At 41.9% G+C, this 17,951-nt stretch overlaps 1 protein-coding gene across 1 annotated transcript; it reads left to right on the plus strand.

Moving 5' to 3' along the window:
* Nucleotides 1-2,033: 2,033 nt before the first annotated feature.
* cers2a (ceramide synthase 2a) lies at nt 2,034-14,744 on the plus strand. The gene is made up of 11 exons (XM_056298320.1): nt 2,034-2,586; nt 6,462-6,635; nt 6,881-6,998; nt 7,253-7,371; nt 9,209-9,266; nt 9,596-9,646; nt 9,882-9,974; nt 10,880-11,008; nt 12,305-12,411; nt 12,639-12,792; nt 12,947-14,744. The coding sequence occupies exons 2-11, from the start codon at nt 6,463-6,465 to the stop codon at nt 13,091-13,093; spliced, it is 1,149 nt and encodes a 382-aa protein (XP_056154295.1). The 5' UTR covers nt 2,034-2,586; nt 6,462; the 3' UTR covers nt 13,094-14,744.
* Nucleotides 14,745-17,951: the final 3,207 nt, after the last annotated feature.

Below are 17,951 nucleotides of genomic sequence, written 5' to 3' on the forward strand. Positions count from 1 at the left end.
AGTATGGATGTTTTAATGGTGTTTGGTTCATGATATTCTGTTTACGTTTTTGTTTGTTGTTGTGATTGTTTTTAATATTTTTTTTACTTCCTCTTGCCTTCCAGGGAAACGTGAAAGCTCAATCAAGAAACCACTTGGGAAGTCCCAGCCTTTCGGTTGTTTGACCAATTGCATAGCACAGGAGCAACACTTCGCAAACTCAATATCACCTGTATGTGCTTAAAAACAACAACAGTATCAACAACAACACTAATCAACAACAGCGGCAATTCTATCCACAGCTACAGTATCCGCAGCATTGGAGGTGTCAAGTGCTCCAGAGTTCATAGCATTCCACAGCTGGATTCATTTATATAATGTACATACTCTGTTGTCAGCTACAAGATATACATGTTAAGAGAAAGCATATCACTGATGTTATTCTACTGAACAGGGTTTTACTGTATAGTGTGATTTGTGGTCTATGGCGTAAGGGGGGGGGCAGTCTATGAGGATGGAGGGAAGAGATGGGAGACACCATGGCAATAGGAAATTGCTATTCTGTATGATTACCGTGGGAATATTGTTATGTAGGGTTAGTTTTATTATTTAAAGGTAATTTAACCACAGGAGTAATTAAACTGAAAGAGAAATGGTTCTCCCCTTACTGTATATACGTTGGTGTAAAATGGAGTTAAGGAAGTAAAACTTCATCAGTCAAAATTCTCTGCTGCCACTACTTTTAACATTGATGTAGTGGGAGGGAGGGCTTGGGATTTTTCTATCTTGATTTTTTACGTTTAATTTATTTGTTAATCAGTTGATGATGGTGATGATGATGATGATGATGATGATGGGGATACATGGAATTTTTTTTTATTTCTTAAAATACAGGATTCCTGTAGTCTTCAAAGGCAATGGACACACTTATAGTAGAGTTTTTAATTACATAAATGTACTTATGGAAGTAAAAAAAACATAATGTTTCTTTATTTATTCTCTACAATCGCTGTTTTAAAACATACGTCTTTAAAGAAAATAAAGTACAGTTTAGAAGAAAAAGGTTTGTGAGTGCATGCACTGTGTGCATAAAAACAATCATCTTCGATGCTTTATCAGAAAATTGGCTTTGCTCTTTAGAGTGATAAATCACATGGAAATCTGAAATGGCGTGTCTTCTTTTTCCTGGCATATCCAAAATGTAAAACACCAGCCACAAGTGATTAGTAAGAGCCTGGTGACCCTTTAAGTGTGTGATTGGAAAAAGCAATCCAGAGAAGTTTGCTGCTCTCTATAGGGTTGAAGAAGTACTGTGCAAAGTGGGCCAGCTCTTTCTCTTTAGGAAAGCAGAGTTTGATCACACGGAATAGATTTTACAGGTTAATCTGTGATTATTCACCATTACCTAATTTGTTAGGAGCTGCACATGATGTCTACAGCTGCCTGAATGCATTGCCATTGGCAAGAAGACAAGACACTCCCATAAGACTTCAGCTGTCCAAATACATTTTTTGACAGTGGCCCAGGGACTATATCAGATGTGAATGGTTTTGGACCCTTGTTTCAATGACTTTATGGTTAATTAGTGATATTACTGGCACGCGCGTGCCCCTTAGAGACGGAGACAGAGGTGCATTGTGGGGGAGTTAACCCACCACCAGGGTGTATGACGTGTGTATCTGCCTTGCCAAGGCTTTCAGGCTTGGCTAGATGCGTCCAAACACGTCTCGGTGTTTTTTCGTATGCCGTAAAGCGCCGACGTGTTGTGCAACATTTTGTATTCGTAACAGATTAAGTTTGCTACGCGTCGGTGGCTTCGCGTTCCCGCACACGGGGAGCATAGTCTCTTTTTTTAGATTATTATTCGCTCTATTTTTAGATGATTGACACATTCAACAAAGTTGCGTACAAGAAGCAGGCGAAATTGCAACTGCAATAACGCTTGTGCTTTCGATACGCTGCTTTACTAATGAAACGTGTGTTCATAATTTAAACAATAGTTGGGGGAGTAATAAACAAAATATGTAACTGTATTCATTTCTTTACGTGAAACGGGAACGTATAATCAGGTCCGCGTTAAGTCGATGCGTGCGCGTTCCCGCGATGCCACGGATATTGGCAGGATACATATTCTGTCGGTGATACAAAATTTGACATCACACGACGTCACTTTAAATAGACCCGTTCTCCGCCCCCTCTGCTTCCTATAACTATCGTTTTACTCAATCCATTGAACAACCCGGCTCAACCGAAACGAGCCCTCGGCCGACTCGAAATCAGATTGATGGGACGTAAAAAGTGGAAAAAAACATGCCAGAGCTGAATCACGACTAAAGGGGCAGAGTTGGGGGAGAAAGGGACCAACAGACGTTCCGTTTTACTGAGCATGTTGTAACCCTGTGGTCAGAAGGAGGAAAAAAGGCGAACTGCAGCAGAATTGTCAACGATCAACAGGTTGGAGGTCTGATGGCGAGATCGATTTAAAAAAAAACCCCACACATTTTGTTTTGAGAAGCGAGGGTGGGGAGGCCTACGCAGAAGTGAGGCGAGCGCAGCGGCAACATCGCCGTGCAAGATTACACACCCGTACAAACTAAAGCAAGAGAGGTAAGTTGGCGCACCGTTATGTGATGATACTTAGAAGGTTCATTTGCAAACCTGCTCGACTTTAGAAAAAAAACGGTCTCTGTTGGGCTCCATTCAAAAGGGCTGACCAAAGACTACAATGCCGGTGCACACCTTTGTGCTGCTATTTTTAGTCGGGAGAGAAGTCATCTCAAGGGGGGTAATGTGGGGCTTTGACTAGAGTATATACCCGCGAATTTACAGAGAGACACACCGCAAAACACTCTGGTGTTTCTGGTTTATGAAGGAATGTGATTCAACGTCAAAGTTTGCACAGCCTGTAAGGCCTTCGCTCTCCCCTGATGTCGATCGTGTTTATTCAGGAACACCGCGATAAGTGAAGGTCGTAGTAACATAAAGCCTTAACATCACACCGCGGGAGCCGACTGCAAGAAAATTGGATTTGTAGTGAAACGGGGGGGGGGGGAGAGAAAAGAAGGGCCTCTGCAGCCTCTCCGCTACAAACTATGGACGTGAAAGAAAAAAAAAGTTTAGTCAACCGGAAATGCGTGCAGATGTGTCACTGTTTGTTTTGTAAGGCTAGGTGGTTTGTTTGTTGGAAACGGTATGTAAGACAAATCGGAGTTGTATGAGTGTAGTTTATATTTTATTTTTTTTGAAGATGTCTGTTATTGGTAATTCCCGCTATGTCCGGGAGCCACCCTGCTTGCGCCATGCTCGAACCACTCCCTGAACAGTTAACGCTGCGCAGCCCGCCGGGCCGTCTCGTCACATTAAAGCCTCCTCGCATCGCTGTTTGCCAAGAGTGGGACGGCACCCACGTGAGAATGAGTTCATCCCCAGTCGCAGGCTTATTTCGGTCTCCTGCTGGCTGGCTGGAGAGGCGGACGGCTCGGTCTTTTCGTGCCCATGTGAGATTTCAGCGTCCGGTGGAATGATACGAGATTGAAAGTGGTGTTCCTCATTCGGGATCGTTTACTGCAGAGTATTATTTTTCCTTGCAAAATGTCCGTTAGTCTGTGTTGAGCGATATGGAGTTTGGAGCTTGCTGTTTTTTTTAGCATGTAATGTTTGAATCTACTTTCACTTGCTGCAATTTGGCCTCCTTAGCCTCTGGTGCAGGTCCTGCTCTTTCATTTAGACTCTCCTTCACTAAAGCTATTTAGCGACCCCCCCCAAAAAAAACATTGTACACTCGTATAAACAAATGTTATGCACTTATCTATCATGGATGAATATTCTAGTGACACAAAAATATTTGCTACAGCCATAGTTCTGCCTGGAGACTCTGGCTCCAACCCTTTCACCTCCTTGCTTCTTGGTTGATATTCAAGGAATCAAGCCTACTGTGCCTTGGTAGCCGTAGTAGTGTTGAGTAAATAGTTAATTTTACATTAGCTGGGATTTTCTATAATATCTAGGCATGGATATGCCACATCCCATTCCAGCATGGAGTGGGATGTGTGCCTGAAATCTGCTCTAGCCCTGTTATGATTTCTAGTTGCTGCTGTTGGACAGTTTTTGTTCATTGAAAATATTTAATTCACTCCCTCGCTGGCTTGGATGCATTTTGGATGCAAACCCACATTCATTTACCCATTTCAACATATTATTCTGAGAGCCAATTAATCCCCTTTTCACGCACAAATTTTCTAAACGTGGCCTCTTGAGCATTCAAAAGACTTGTTAACATCATAACTTTTAGTTGGAACCAGCAGCTTGTGCAGCAGGTCACCTGTTAACAGGAATGAACATTTTGAGAAAAAGCTCTCAGCCTTGAATCTTAGATGTCTTTTCCAACGCCATCATTTTTGGAGTTGACCTGAGAGATCTTGATATATTCCTGAAACAACTGGTGTAGCAAACAGGGTGTGGAGGGGCCAGTGAAGTCTGTGATTAACTGTGAAAAGCAGGCTTGGCTGATATTTAATCTCTGCGTTTGAAAGTAACATTTCTCTAGAAAGCTACAACTAACCAAGGCGGATTAGGCTTGGTTGTTGTGCATTACAGGAAGCTGATAAATGGTCAAGGTCCATGTGCACAATACTTGTTGGATCTGTCAGGATACAGGAGACCAGACCATCTGGATATTGTGACCCCTTTGTCAGGCTAGTTTGACATGCTAAGGGCCATTAAATCACTGATCAAAGTGAGCCTTCCAAATAAAAGCGGAAAAAGGGACAAGTTTTTTCCCTTTTTTTTAAATATCTAATTCTGTAGGAAACAGGTGCAGCCATGCTGACCTCTCTTGTCCTGTGACTGCAGAAACAAAGGTGTCATAGTCACATAAATATCACCCTTGCCTTTGATAATGACTACCAGTGTAATAAAATTCTACTCAAGGACTAGCTATCCGATTGAGGACCTGCCAGTAATGACAGTGACACTGATGTCATCCACTTGTCCTCGGACATTCAAAACGGGCTGAGGTCCTTTTGCTGTATATACGTTATTTTTCTGTGTCTACCCTCCTTTCAACAAATAGTCACCAATCATGTCCTTTGTATTCGGGCATCAGAGATTGGAGTCAGATTTTTCCAACTACATGTTAAGGTGCATATGTAATGTACTGTGTGAAATGGCGGGAATTAGGCTACATTTTGAATGTCATTGAAGTAGGTGCTATGTGTTCAAAGGAACTTGGCTGACTTGTTTTGGGGTAATTACATTGGTTGCTGAGAGGCTGTTGCAGTCTTTTTATTTGTGAAGGAATTTTGTTATTTATTGTTGCACAGATTATTGTGGAGAGGGACTTGGGAATGGGAGGAAGGAGCTGATGTGCAGTTTACAGTAGGTTGCAAGTCAACTTGTCCACAAGGGTTGGAAGCACATGGCATGCATCTAATGCCCCCCATGACTGTCCCCATTTCAGTTACATGGAACATCCCCCCCCCCGGCATTATTAAAGCAGCAATGCTAACAGGCCGTTGTAATGTAACACCAGCAGGTGTTAGTGGATCACAAATTATAAAAGTTATGTAAACTATGAGTCTGAACTTTGAAGCTTGACAGGTTGGAGGTGTCTGAATGGGAATCAGCCAGGTTGAGCGACTATGCAAACATGGATCTGAACAACCGAACAGTATTTTTCAGATAAAAAGACCCACTGGCAAAAACGGAAAGTAATACGAAAATGAGGTGCAAGATAATTGCACTCACTGAACTATCCATCCATTATCCGAACCGCGTATCCTGCTCTCAGTGTCGCGGGATGCTGGGGCCAACCCAGCAGTCATTGGGCGGCAGGCGGGGAGACACCATGGACAAGCCACCAGACCATCACACAGGGCCCACACACACACACACACACACATTCACATTCATATCTAGGAGCAATTTAGTATGGCCGATTCACCTGACCTACATGTGGGAGGAAACTGGAGCACCTAGAGGAAACCCACGCAGACATGGGGAGAACATGCAAACTCCACACAGAGGACAACCTGGGACGACCCCCAAGGTTGGACTACCCCGGGGCTCGAATCCAGAACTTTTCTTGCTGTGAAGCGACCGTGCAAACCATTGCGCCACTGTGCCATGAACTATGTCAATTTAATTTTGGGGTGGCATGTTTAAATGAAAATGGCTAAAAGAATAGTTTTTCACTTTTTTCTTCAATAATGATGACAACAGGAACAATAAGTCCCCCGAAATAGTTGCTGTTATGGATGCCCAGCTACATTTATTGCTCCCAATCAAGTATTTGTCTGTCCCAGAAGATGAATTGCAATACTTATCTAATGACACATGGAATGAACATCTAGGATGACATTCTTTATTTTTAACTTACCCCTTCCATCTCCTACGAGACCTCACAGAAGTCTGTAACAGAAAGTTATCACAAATTTTTAGCTAAATGAATCTTTGTCGGCTAATCCGACCTCTTTCCTCATCAGGATGTTATCGCAGCTGAGTGACTTCATATGGCAGGACTGGATTTGGTTTCCTGAAGGCCTGGGCTGGGCGGACCTGAAAGACCACGATGGCAAAGTCTTCCCTAAATTACCGGACCTCTGGGCCACCATCCCCATCACTGTCTGCTTCCTGGTCATCAGGCAGATATTCGAAAGGTCAGCTGTCATTAATTGGTACCCCCTCAAATAGACTTGACTGTGTGCTGCAGTAGTCTTAATGATGCTACGTTTTGAATTTTCACTGTACAGTTTTTCATGGTGCGGTGTCATTTGCCTATTTATCCTCCCCCAAACCCCGTCTGGCTACTTCGCATGTTTTCTCTGATGAGTATCACTGAAAAACTGGTAGGGTCAGAGTCCCCTATTTCTAAACACTGCTCATCACCTCTTCCTCCTTCCAGGACAGTGGCCATTCCTCTGGCCTCTCTACTTGGGGTGAAAGACAAACAGCGCATCAGAGCCACTCCCAATCCCGCACTTGAGTCCTATTTCTGTAATGCATCGAAGCATCCCACGCAGGTAAACGCTTAACCTACTCGCATACAGTGCAAAGACATGCCGGGTGTATGTCTTTTCTTTTTGGCAATAATACAACTTGAGAGCAAGTAATTAAACCACTTGGGTGGGGGGGGGGATGTTACATATGTCACATCTAAATACTATGCTATCAATTCTATTTTCTTCCTTTGCTAGGGTCTGACTACCATAATTCAGTGGTTTTAGACATGAAAGGTGATGCTGACTTGTCTCTCTGTCTTCTGTGTTTGGGGCAGAGCTGCATGGAGAGTTTAAGTAAACAGACAGGCTGGTCAGTGCGACAGGTCCAGAGGTGGTTCCGGAGGCGGCGGAACCAAGACCGGCCCAGCAAGCTCAAGAAGTTTCGTGAGGCCAGGTAAGCACATTTTCACCATGAGACCCTCTACAAAACAAACAACAACAAAAAAACCTATTATCTGTTCTCCCGAGAACGTTTCTCAAATGTTCAGTCTGAATCGTGTCAGGAATGTGTTTTCAGGGCGCATGTCGCTCATTCGTATCTATTTTGTGTTCCTGACTAACTAAAGCCTTGATTTTAAGAAAAAAAAGGCACGGTGAAAAGAGGTTTAAGCACTGCTACTGTTAGCACAGGGTAACAAGAAAGCAATTAGCAGTTTGACACAGCATGCACATATTTGAAGGGAGCATATTGTGCTCACTTAAGAAGTACTTCCTGTATCTGTTTTTTGTGTCTTCATTTCTGTTTCATCTGTACATCTTAAGATGGACACGTGTGCCAAGTGTTTATTCTGCAGGTTTGCTTATCACTAATTAATCTTGTTTTGAAGGGAGCTGCTTTGATATAGGCAGATGAATGGGATGGCTGAGTTTAACGGGTCTGTGGGGATTAAAAGTTAACTGGCAGTAGTCCAGCAGCCTAATTTTTTTTATACCTCCTAACAGAAAGAATCTTGATCTATTCCTAGATAAGGTTGTTTTTAGTAGTAGCTGCTTGGCCTCCAAACTCGAGCCCAAACATTTTGGCCCTGCCGCCTGTCTCCCATTATATCTTCATCAGAGGCTCCTAATTCCCGTACCGGGGACAATGGCACCATTGATTCCTCTTCAAAGTCGGGTCATAATTCAACATGGCATTTAGTAGGCTAAATAACTAAACTCGTATAAATGTCATCATTACTCACAAAACTGCAAACAGAATTTAAGATAGGGGGGTGAGATTATAATTAACGTGTGAGAACCCAATTGTTAGCAAGCTAGCTAGCTAGCAATTTAGGCAAATTAGCTGACGAGTGTGTTACTATTTCAACAGCAAAGGTAGAAAAACACATTATGTAGTCGAAAAACTTAGCAATAAGACAATGACATATTAGTGTTTGGCCTGCAAACCTCGCCTTCATTTAAACTCACCAGTCACTTTCATTGTATCTCCAAATCGGAGCCACGTTGAGAACAAGGTTTTTAACGACCAAAGACGGTCATATGACCATTTTTGATTTTCAGAGTTTAATGAATGTGACAAAAAAGATACAGACCTGCCACTCCCTGAATGCTCCTAAAATTGCATATATTTGCATTAAAATGGGTTTTAGATCAATTGCACACAAAAAAAAAGTTATGATAAGAGCTACCTAAAACGACCATGACCGGTCAAAATGACCGCATGTAATTTGCACGTGATCGTGCATGTCATGTCACTATTTACGACGTGTGTTGGTCACATCATTTCCTTCGCGAAGTTCATTGCTCTGTCCTAGAAACACAATTGCATTCTCCAGTGCAGAGTAATAGTCTAAACTTGATTTTTGATTATTTCCAACATGTCTGGTTACAGACGCTGTTTCAGACGCACCATGACTACCACCAAGGCATTGCAGTATTTACAGGAGTTGAACAGTGGCCATTTTGAATTGTTTGAAAAATAGTATTAAAGTTGTTAAAATGTTAATTTTGGTGTCAGTCGTTTCTTAACAGGCATACTAACATATGTAATGTATTAATATCTCAACTGAGTATTTATCTTGACAGAATATAAAGTTTAAGGACCGCCATGGTCATTTTAGGTTGGAGTGAAATCCCAGTCGTTCTATTAAGAACCTTGAGGAGGCTTTATTTTGTTTACAGTGTGTACCAAAAATAGTGTCTTGTTTTTAGGCTTGATTTCAAAAGTGTGCTATGCAAAATGACACCTTGTACGTGTACAGGCTCTGAGGTTACTGTGCGTTCTCTTACAGTTGGAGATTTACCTTTTACCTTCTTGCTTTCTTTGCTGGCCTGGCAGCCCTCGTTGATGTGAGTATTATATGCTACAGATGTGAAATTCCTGTTTGTCACAAAATGCCCTTTTCTGAAACGTTAACATTGAATGGAGACACTTCGTAAAATGTCAATTGACAAAAAGTTTTCTTGCAAAGTAATATGTGGATTACATCTTGCCTTCTGGTGGCACATTGCTCTCTGATGCCATGTGCGGCCATTGTTTTCCCCAGTGTTGCTGCTGGGTGTCTGCTGTTTGGCTTTTAAGTGGTAGCACTTATTATGTGTGGTGGTACAGTTTATATGAATGCAAGTTGGCGGCTAAGACACGCACTTAATGACAATTACTCTCCATTTCCTTGTAGAAACCGTGGTTCTATGATATGAAGCAAATGTGGGAAGACTTCCCAAAAATGGTATGCCTGTACTCTGTGACGTGTTTTATTATTATACTCAAATGGCTTCATCAGTTTTCATTTTGGAATTTGTCCCCGAGAGTTACATCATTGTAAAGGGTGTTATGTTACCTGAGAGAATCATGTCAAGTTATCTGCTCAAATTGCTTGTAATTTGTTTACCAAATGAATGAACTCGGAAAACTTGTTGGTATCTCATCTTTCTAAGAGCCTTTTCTTTCTCTTTTCCTGCCAGCCACTGCTGCCCTCTCAGTACTGGTACTACATGATTGAACTTGGCTTCTATATTTCATTGGTTTTTAGCGTGGCGTTTGATGTCAAACGCAAAGTAAGTGAAATGTAACTGTCTTTAATGTTATCAACCCACTGTACAACCTGTTTGGGGGAGGGGGGATGACACACTTCTGTTCAGAGACATCTGAGTCATTTCCAGTCAGTAAGTGCAACATATAACATGCTTCCTCGTGTGTGGTGTATTTGAAGTTGGATGTGATGATTATCCATCAAACCTGCCAGCACTGAGTAGAACTATAACCCATTACTGTGCTAATAATGCTTATGTCCAATTCAGTTGTGCTGTCCCACTTTTTCCAGTTTAAGCTGTATAATAAAACTACAATACATACTGTGCAGTGTTCACCATTCACTTCAGCTGGGGGAAAAAAAACCCAGTCTTTTCAGTCAGCTACATATTTAAAGCAGTAGCGACATGTTAATGTGAATATCTCAGTACTTTGCAAGTTAATATGTGACAGGTGTTTTGTGGGACATTTTGCTGTGGCAGAGTGATCAATGATTTTTCCTACTCGCCTGAACACTGGAAAGTGTCAGGCCCAATGCCTGCTGGCAAAACGCCTGGCCTCAATTCAAGCCTTTTGCTTTATAAACTCAATTCAACAAGTGCAAAGACCTAATTCTTAAAGCCCAAAACAATGGTTTTGCAGACAGTAGAGAGTCGCTGAGCCTTAATCTGGTTTTAAGCTTTTGTAACATTATTTTTTTTCCTTCATACTTGAATTTCGATATGTTTTCCAGCAGTGAAGCTTAGTAAATCATTTGTAAAATCCACAAAAAACAAGTATCTGCACACACTGATTGGTGACTAATCTTTACAGCCGGTTCAATAAGTGACAAAACACAGTTTGAAGATTCTTTAGATTTATTTTGTCATGCTGTTTGGGGGAGAAAAAAACAATACAGTTTTCACATTGACTGTCCCCCTTTTTTCCACAGGATTTCAAAGAGCAGATTGTGCACCATATAGCCACCATTTTCTTGATAAGTTTCTCCTGGCTGGTCAACTACATCCGGGCAGGGACTTTGATCATGTTGGTGCACGATGCCTCAGACTATCTAATGGAGGTAGGTACAACATCATGCTAAAATGGCCTGAACAGCACTTTCGGGGTCGCCTTGCAAGAGCACTAGCTGTTTCTCAGGTGTGGAAGAGGGAGAGGTTAAGCAATCAATGGCTCTCATTGGATAAATGTGAATGCAGCATTTTTTCCAAAGAAGAAAGCTAATTTCACCATGTACCTCATGTTACAGATTTTCCAAAACTACCATAATTGTTTTACAAGTTCCCTGCGTTAACTAAAACATTGATGTTTCCAGGAGGTTAATAGGGTATCTGCAGCTGTAAGATAGATAGATAAGGGTACAATAAATACTGTTTAACATAAAACGGAAAATAAGGATCACAAAAAATGGGATTGAAGGCAATTTAATAAGCACCATATACAATGTTTGGTTGGTGTTTTTTTTTTCATGCTCAAAAAGTCCCTATTTAATTAGAAGAATAATTATGTTGACCTGTGGCTGATTTAAGAGTTGGCTGATGTGTGTAAAGTTAAACATTTACAGTATATTTGCCACAGTGTGACTCTTCATATTAATGGATTTACAGATTAGATTCTGTCACATCACCTGATTATGGAAGAACACATGTTCAGACTTTGGGATGAGGCTTGTTAAAAGTCATTGAGTTTAAGATAATCCTCCAGTGACACCACATGACCTTTTTTGTATTATCAAGCAATGTTGAAAGAATAACATGCCCCAAAATAAAATTGAGTGTAGGAAAAAATATAGTTTCTAAATTGAAATATTTTTTTTATATATACTTAGCATTAAACACCTAATGTGCTTGGACTAGGAATTTTGTTTTTATTATTTATTTATTTTTACTAAATCAGTTCAAAGCACAAAATGACACCTACATATCTTAAAACGTGATGATAATGAAAATTGACCGGGATCATCTTGGGTGTATTACAGGTCAGATGCCGCCCTTAAGGCAACATTATACATTATGCATGATAACGTGCAACACGGCATATTATCACAAAGGTTGCTCAGCATTCACAGATAGTCGTTTACTGTCTTCACAGGCTTCTCTCGCTCCCTTTTACCCTGCTGATATTCAGCTGTATGGTGATAATGAGAAGGTCGAAACAAGGAGGAGCTATGAGTCACGGTGTCTGTCGTTCTCTTGCTTCTCCCCTCCCACCCCCACCCCCACCCTTTGTTTTTTTACAAGTCTTTGAGAGTAGCAATGTAGACCAGTGTGTCCCCCTCCTACAGTTCAATGGCTGCCCTCTAGAGGGGGAAAAAAATTTCATAGTTTTTACTCTCATCCCTGTTCTCTGTTCATTCTAGTCAGCCAAGATGTTCAACTACGCAGGTTGGAGGAGAACCTGCAATTTCATATTCACCTTGTTTGCTGCAGTCTTCATCATCACCCGCCTTGTAATTCTCCCCTTCTGGTAAGAATAAATTCATCAGACTTACTGTACGAGATGAACATTAGTAGAATTAAGTGGTGACTTGTCCGATGTCCTCGATAAAAGAGTAGCATTTGCTGGTGGTTTTTCACAGCCTTGCGTGTCATTACACAAACATTATCCACAGTCCTGGCTTCTGTCAATAGACTTTTGAGTCTGACTTTAGGTGACTGACTGTAGTCTCTGTTCTTCCTTTGTCCCCCATCCAGGATCATTCATACGACGTGGGTGTACCCCCTGACCCTTTACCCTCCCTTCCTCGGCTTCTACTTTTTCAATGGACTGCTGTTTGTGCTGCAGTGTTTGCACATCTTCTGGGCTGGTCTGATCTTGCGCATGGTCATCAAGTTCCTACCAGGCAATGTATGAAATGCCCCTTTCAGCCCCTCTGAATGCTACACACAAAGTGTCTGCTCTTAATCACCACACACTGCTGTTATTTCAAACCTGCAGTCTGCACAAAATCTTTTCCCTATATTTGAACATGGCAATTTCTCTCCATCTTATTTCTAAAAAGGATATTGTCGAGGACGAGAGGAGTGATAAAGAGGAGAGTGAGTCAGAAGATGAAGACAACAGTTGTGACAAGAGGGAAACATCTAAAAATGGCCACATGCAGAATGGCTACACGCCGCTGAACAACAACCACCGTAAGAAGGAGTGATTTAACGGGGCAGGTGGAGAAGTGTAAGACAGGATGAATCCCCGCACATGGTCTTTACCTGAAGGCCAAATACGGGGAAGAGCGACTGGTGGAAAGAAGAGACGGCACACGCACATGCACAAACACACACACACACACACACACACACACATACCGCTACATTTAATACAAATAATGCAAACAAGTAATAAACATAGAATGGGAATCAACCAGGTTATACTGTAATAAGCATTTTTTTTAAAAACAGTCCTTTTTTGAAGCTGCACCAATAATATCCTGCTCTGTTGAGCACACTCGATTCAAAGATGAGATGAAGAGGGTGGTGAGAGCATGAAAGACTGTCATCAAGCCAAGAGGGGCTTGAACTAGGTGTAAGGAATTATGACCTGTGTAGTGCCTTAGCAGCAAAGTATTATCATACCCTCTCCCCTACTCATATTTGCCATGCAAATATGGCTGCAGCTTTCTGTCCTCACTCACTAAAAGCTTATGAAGAGCTGCCTTTGTTGCTGCCATGGGTGTTTCTTCCCGCACAGTTGATTAACGAGCTTCCCAAATCATGCAGACCTCCATCTTGACTGTTGATGAGCTGCCTTTCTCAATCCCTTGCCTCGCCCTCAGAGTAATGACAAAACTAAATGCCGGTCGTTCTCGTTCAGCAGCACCACACCGGGGTCAGTGACATTTCAGTGAGCACTTAATACTGCCATGAATGGTGAGGTACTGCCTTTCTATGGACCACATAACTTTCTGTAGGTCAGTGAAAGTGATGCATTTACTGAAACGCCCTATGTATATTATTGAATTAGCTGTGTGCAGCAAATCCGTTGCTATTCTCGCTGCCAATGATTTCCAGCAGAAAGTAAGTCAATGTTGCAGAAATATATTTGTGTTAATAATACTTCAGAGAGGATTTGATGGTAAACAATTACATTGTTTTTAAATGTTTAAAGAGACGGAGAGATGGGGAAGAGCCACATTTGCAAAGTGTGTTAAATTTACATTTGTTTATGTTCGTCTTAAATACTATGCCCTTTGAGAAGCATAGAGCTCACAGCTTTATCATTTTAGTTTTGTTTTGTTTTTTTGTTAGGATTAGGATTGTATTTTAGTTGTTTGGTTTTATTTTGTTTTATGGTTTACTTGCTGTAAATCCAGTCAACTATCTAGACGGCATTGAGAGAGAACTGTTCACTTTACTCCAAACCAATCATCAATTATTTGTAATTACAATGGACTGGAAATGTCGTTATTTCTAGTTAATGTTAGTTTTGCCCATCCATCCAAAGATGCACTTTATGGGTTTCTTATATGGATCACCGCTGACTATAGTAACCAAGTTTGATAATTGGGTTTGATTTAAATCCTGATGTTTTTTTGTTTTTTTTTTCTTTTCCCTGTTCAGCGTTTGGATTGTGATTTGAGTTTACAGGTTTGTTTCATATTTATTTTCTCCTCTAGAAAAAGAAAAGTCAACGTTTTGTTATCCTTTTGGTTTAATATCTCGTCACAGAAGATTAATGAAATCTTTAGCAAATGGTAAAATGGAACACCAAAGTCTGTTTTTACATGTTTTTTTTATTAGCTTGTAGTTTGCAAGTGCCTTCAGCGTTGTTTCAAGCTTTATGTTTAAAAAAAATAATCTAATTTCTCTCTGCCTTCGAGTGGATTTCTTTTGTTATGTCTTGTGTCCCGACACGTCAGACACTCCATGCACTGTAATGCCATGTCCCTCCCCTTATCGAACTGTCCTGCGCCTCAAAACCCAAAGACCAATCGCCTCCGGTGACTCAATACGCGTTACCTGCGGCACCCTCCTGCGTTTCTTCCTCGACAGTTTTTGTTTTCTGTACTGTGCCAAGTTGCTGAACTATAAGATAAACTACATTGTTGATAACATTTTGAGTCCTTGGAGAGTTTTTTTTTTAATCTGAGAATAGGGTAATTTGACTAACTGAGCATTCAGCTGTTAACCTTTTATGTTGTTTGCAAAGTAAGTTATAGGGCGTTCAGATGGCTTGGCGGTCTATTCCGTTGCCTACCAACACGGGGATCGCCGGTTCGAATCCTCGTGTTACCTCCGGCTTGGTTGGGCGTCCCTACAGACACAATTGGCCATGTCTGTGAGTGGGCGGCCGGATTTGTGGGTATGTGTCCCGGTCGCTGCACTAGCGCCTCCTCTGGTTGGTCAGGGTGCGTGTTGCGGGGGGACTGGCGGTAATAGCGTGATCTTCCCACGCGCTACGTCGCCCTGGCGAAACTCTTCACTGTCAGGTGAAAAGAAGCAGCTGGCAACTCCACATGTATCGGAGGAGGCATGCGGTAGTGTGCAGCCCTCCCCGGATGGGCAGAGGAGGTGGAGCAGCGACCAGGACGGCTTGGAAAATAGGCCACGTACAATTGGGGAGGAACCCCCCCCCCCCCCCAAAAAAAAGTTCTGTAAAATTTTATCTAAAAAATGCAACAGATCACATGCTTTTTGCTAACTGTTAGATAGACGAAAGGCTTTTGCAGCCTTGCCATCACTATTTCTTTTGTAAATACATGTAAACGGCGTGTCGTCATACTAACGTAATATAGCGTATATACTGCCTAAAACACTTCTAAATGGAACCGTGTGCAGGTTCAGTTTACCTGATGCCTGACACGACTTGTAAATGTCAGTGTCGGTTGCTGGATGGCATTAAGTAAAACAAAAGCATAAATGACTCGAGGGACCCCCCACTTCCCAGATTCCTGCGTTCAAAAACGGCGTCAGTAACCAGACATGTTGGCAATAATCAGAAATCAAATGTAGACTATTTCTCTGCGCTGGAGAACGCTAGTTTCTTTTTTTTCTAGGCCAGAGCGATGAACTTCGCGAAGAAAATGATGCGACCAAAACACGTCATAACATGACTCGCACGACCACGCGCAAATTATGCGCGGTCATTTTGACCGCTCATGGTCGTTTTAGGTAGATCTTATCGTAACTTTTTGTGTGCAATTGATCTAAAACTCGTTTTAAATGCAAATATATGCAATTTTAGGGGACTTCAGGGAGCGGCAGGTCTGTATTTTTCTCAGAAAGTTATTAAACTTTGAAAATCCAAAACGGTCATAATGACAGTCTTGGTCGAATGGAGTCCTCAACAAAGCATCAAGAATTGCTGACTGCAACCTCTCTTTACTGGACTTCATATATACTTATCACAAAAAGTAAGGAAAATTGTGTTTGGTAGATTATTTCTTTGTTGTAACAATGCTTTCTTGGTAATAAATCTTATACCGTTGGAAAGCCTGTTTATTTCCATTTTAAATGGGGCCACATTTGTAAGGAACATGCATTTGTGGGATGAGCAGCAGAGCTGAGTATGAGGGTTGCGCCCATGAAAAATTTGCCAAATCTTCTCTGCCAATGCCAAACAGCTTATTTTGCTGTTGCTATTGACTCTTGTTCTGAGCTTCTGGTACCCCAGGTGCTGACAATCAGGTGCCTGATATAAGATTTATTGCCAAGAAGCATTGTTACAACAAAGAAATAATCTACCAAACACAAATTTCCTTACTTTGTGCTAAGTTTATATGCCCAGCACACCACTAAGTTTTTAACCAAAATAATCGAGGACCCCCTCCAACCAGCTTATCACCTTTTCCAGCTCTGCCCTCTGGGAGGCACTATAGATCCTTGGGTGGAAGGACAGAACGCCTTAACAGAAGCTTCTTTCCCCAGGTGCCCCCCCACACACACACACACCACCACCACCTCAAAGATGTGGAATTCTGGCACTTTGCCTGGTGAGTTTAAATGTATACTATATGTGACTTTGCACTGTTTAGTACTGTCCTGCCTGTCTCCCTGACTGCCTGTGGAAAGAAACTATTACTGAGACGGGTAGATGGAAGGAGCGAGAACAGAACATGAGCAGAGTTCTGTTCTCGCTCCTTCCATCTAAAAAACGTTAACAGCATCAAATCACACACCACCTGTGTAGTATATTCTTTCAACTTCCATCAAAAAAGCCAAATCATACAGGCATCTTTGAAAAGCATGCATATAACAGACCTGAGATGGATGCCTCTTAATGTGATTACCAATAGAAAAGCCGAGAGAGGAGATGAGCAGTCATTGTCAAAGTTTGGCAAAGTATGTTTCGCATGACCATCACTCTTCAATCATCAGTGCAGTCTGGACCTAATGGCACCACAGAGCTATTGAAATATCAGATGGCCCAGTCTAGTATTACTGGGATGCTGTAACAATAGGCTGGCACACTTTGGACTGCAGACCAAACTGTTGTCAGTCATGTTAAATTATCTCAAACATTTTTATAATTAGCCGTAGGACTTCTGGACTAACAATAAAAGATCCTTCTCCATAGAGGCTAAAATCCATCATTTGGAATAGTGATCAGGACTTCTTTGTAGGCATCCTTAAATGAACCCAATCCTAATTCTTCTTTCTTCCTTCCCTCTCTTGCCTATTTCCTTTATTGCGGCTGCAGCCTAAAAGCCCTTCTTGGTTAATTGCATATGGTAAAGGATCCCTTTACTCAGAGCCCTGTGCCTCGTCCTCAGGACCGTACCTTGCTACTGGGAGCCAAACTGTGACAATCTCCATTTTAAATTGGGAGGGTCAATTTCCTACCTGCACTTGCTTCTGGCTGCGCAATTTAATTGCTAATGCGTCTCCAGTTTCTCTTGTCCCACGGCTGGACTTTCCTTTCCACGCCTCTACCCCCCTTCACCTCCTTCCGGCCCCTTTTGGCAAGTCTCATTCCTCCCTCTAAATCTTTGCCTTCATTCACGTCAAGGTTTCCCTCCCTTTTTAGCTACTCCTTCAGCCTTGCATGCTGAAGAGGATCAGTGTCATCTAAGG

This window comes from Lampris incognitus, chromosome 18 (assembly GCF_029633865.1).
Source record: "Lampris incognitus isolate fLamInc1 chromosome 18, fLamInc1.hap2, whole genome shotgun sequence".
NCBI lineage: Eukaryota > Metazoa > Chordata > Actinopteri > Lampriformes > Lampridae > Lampris > Lampris incognitus.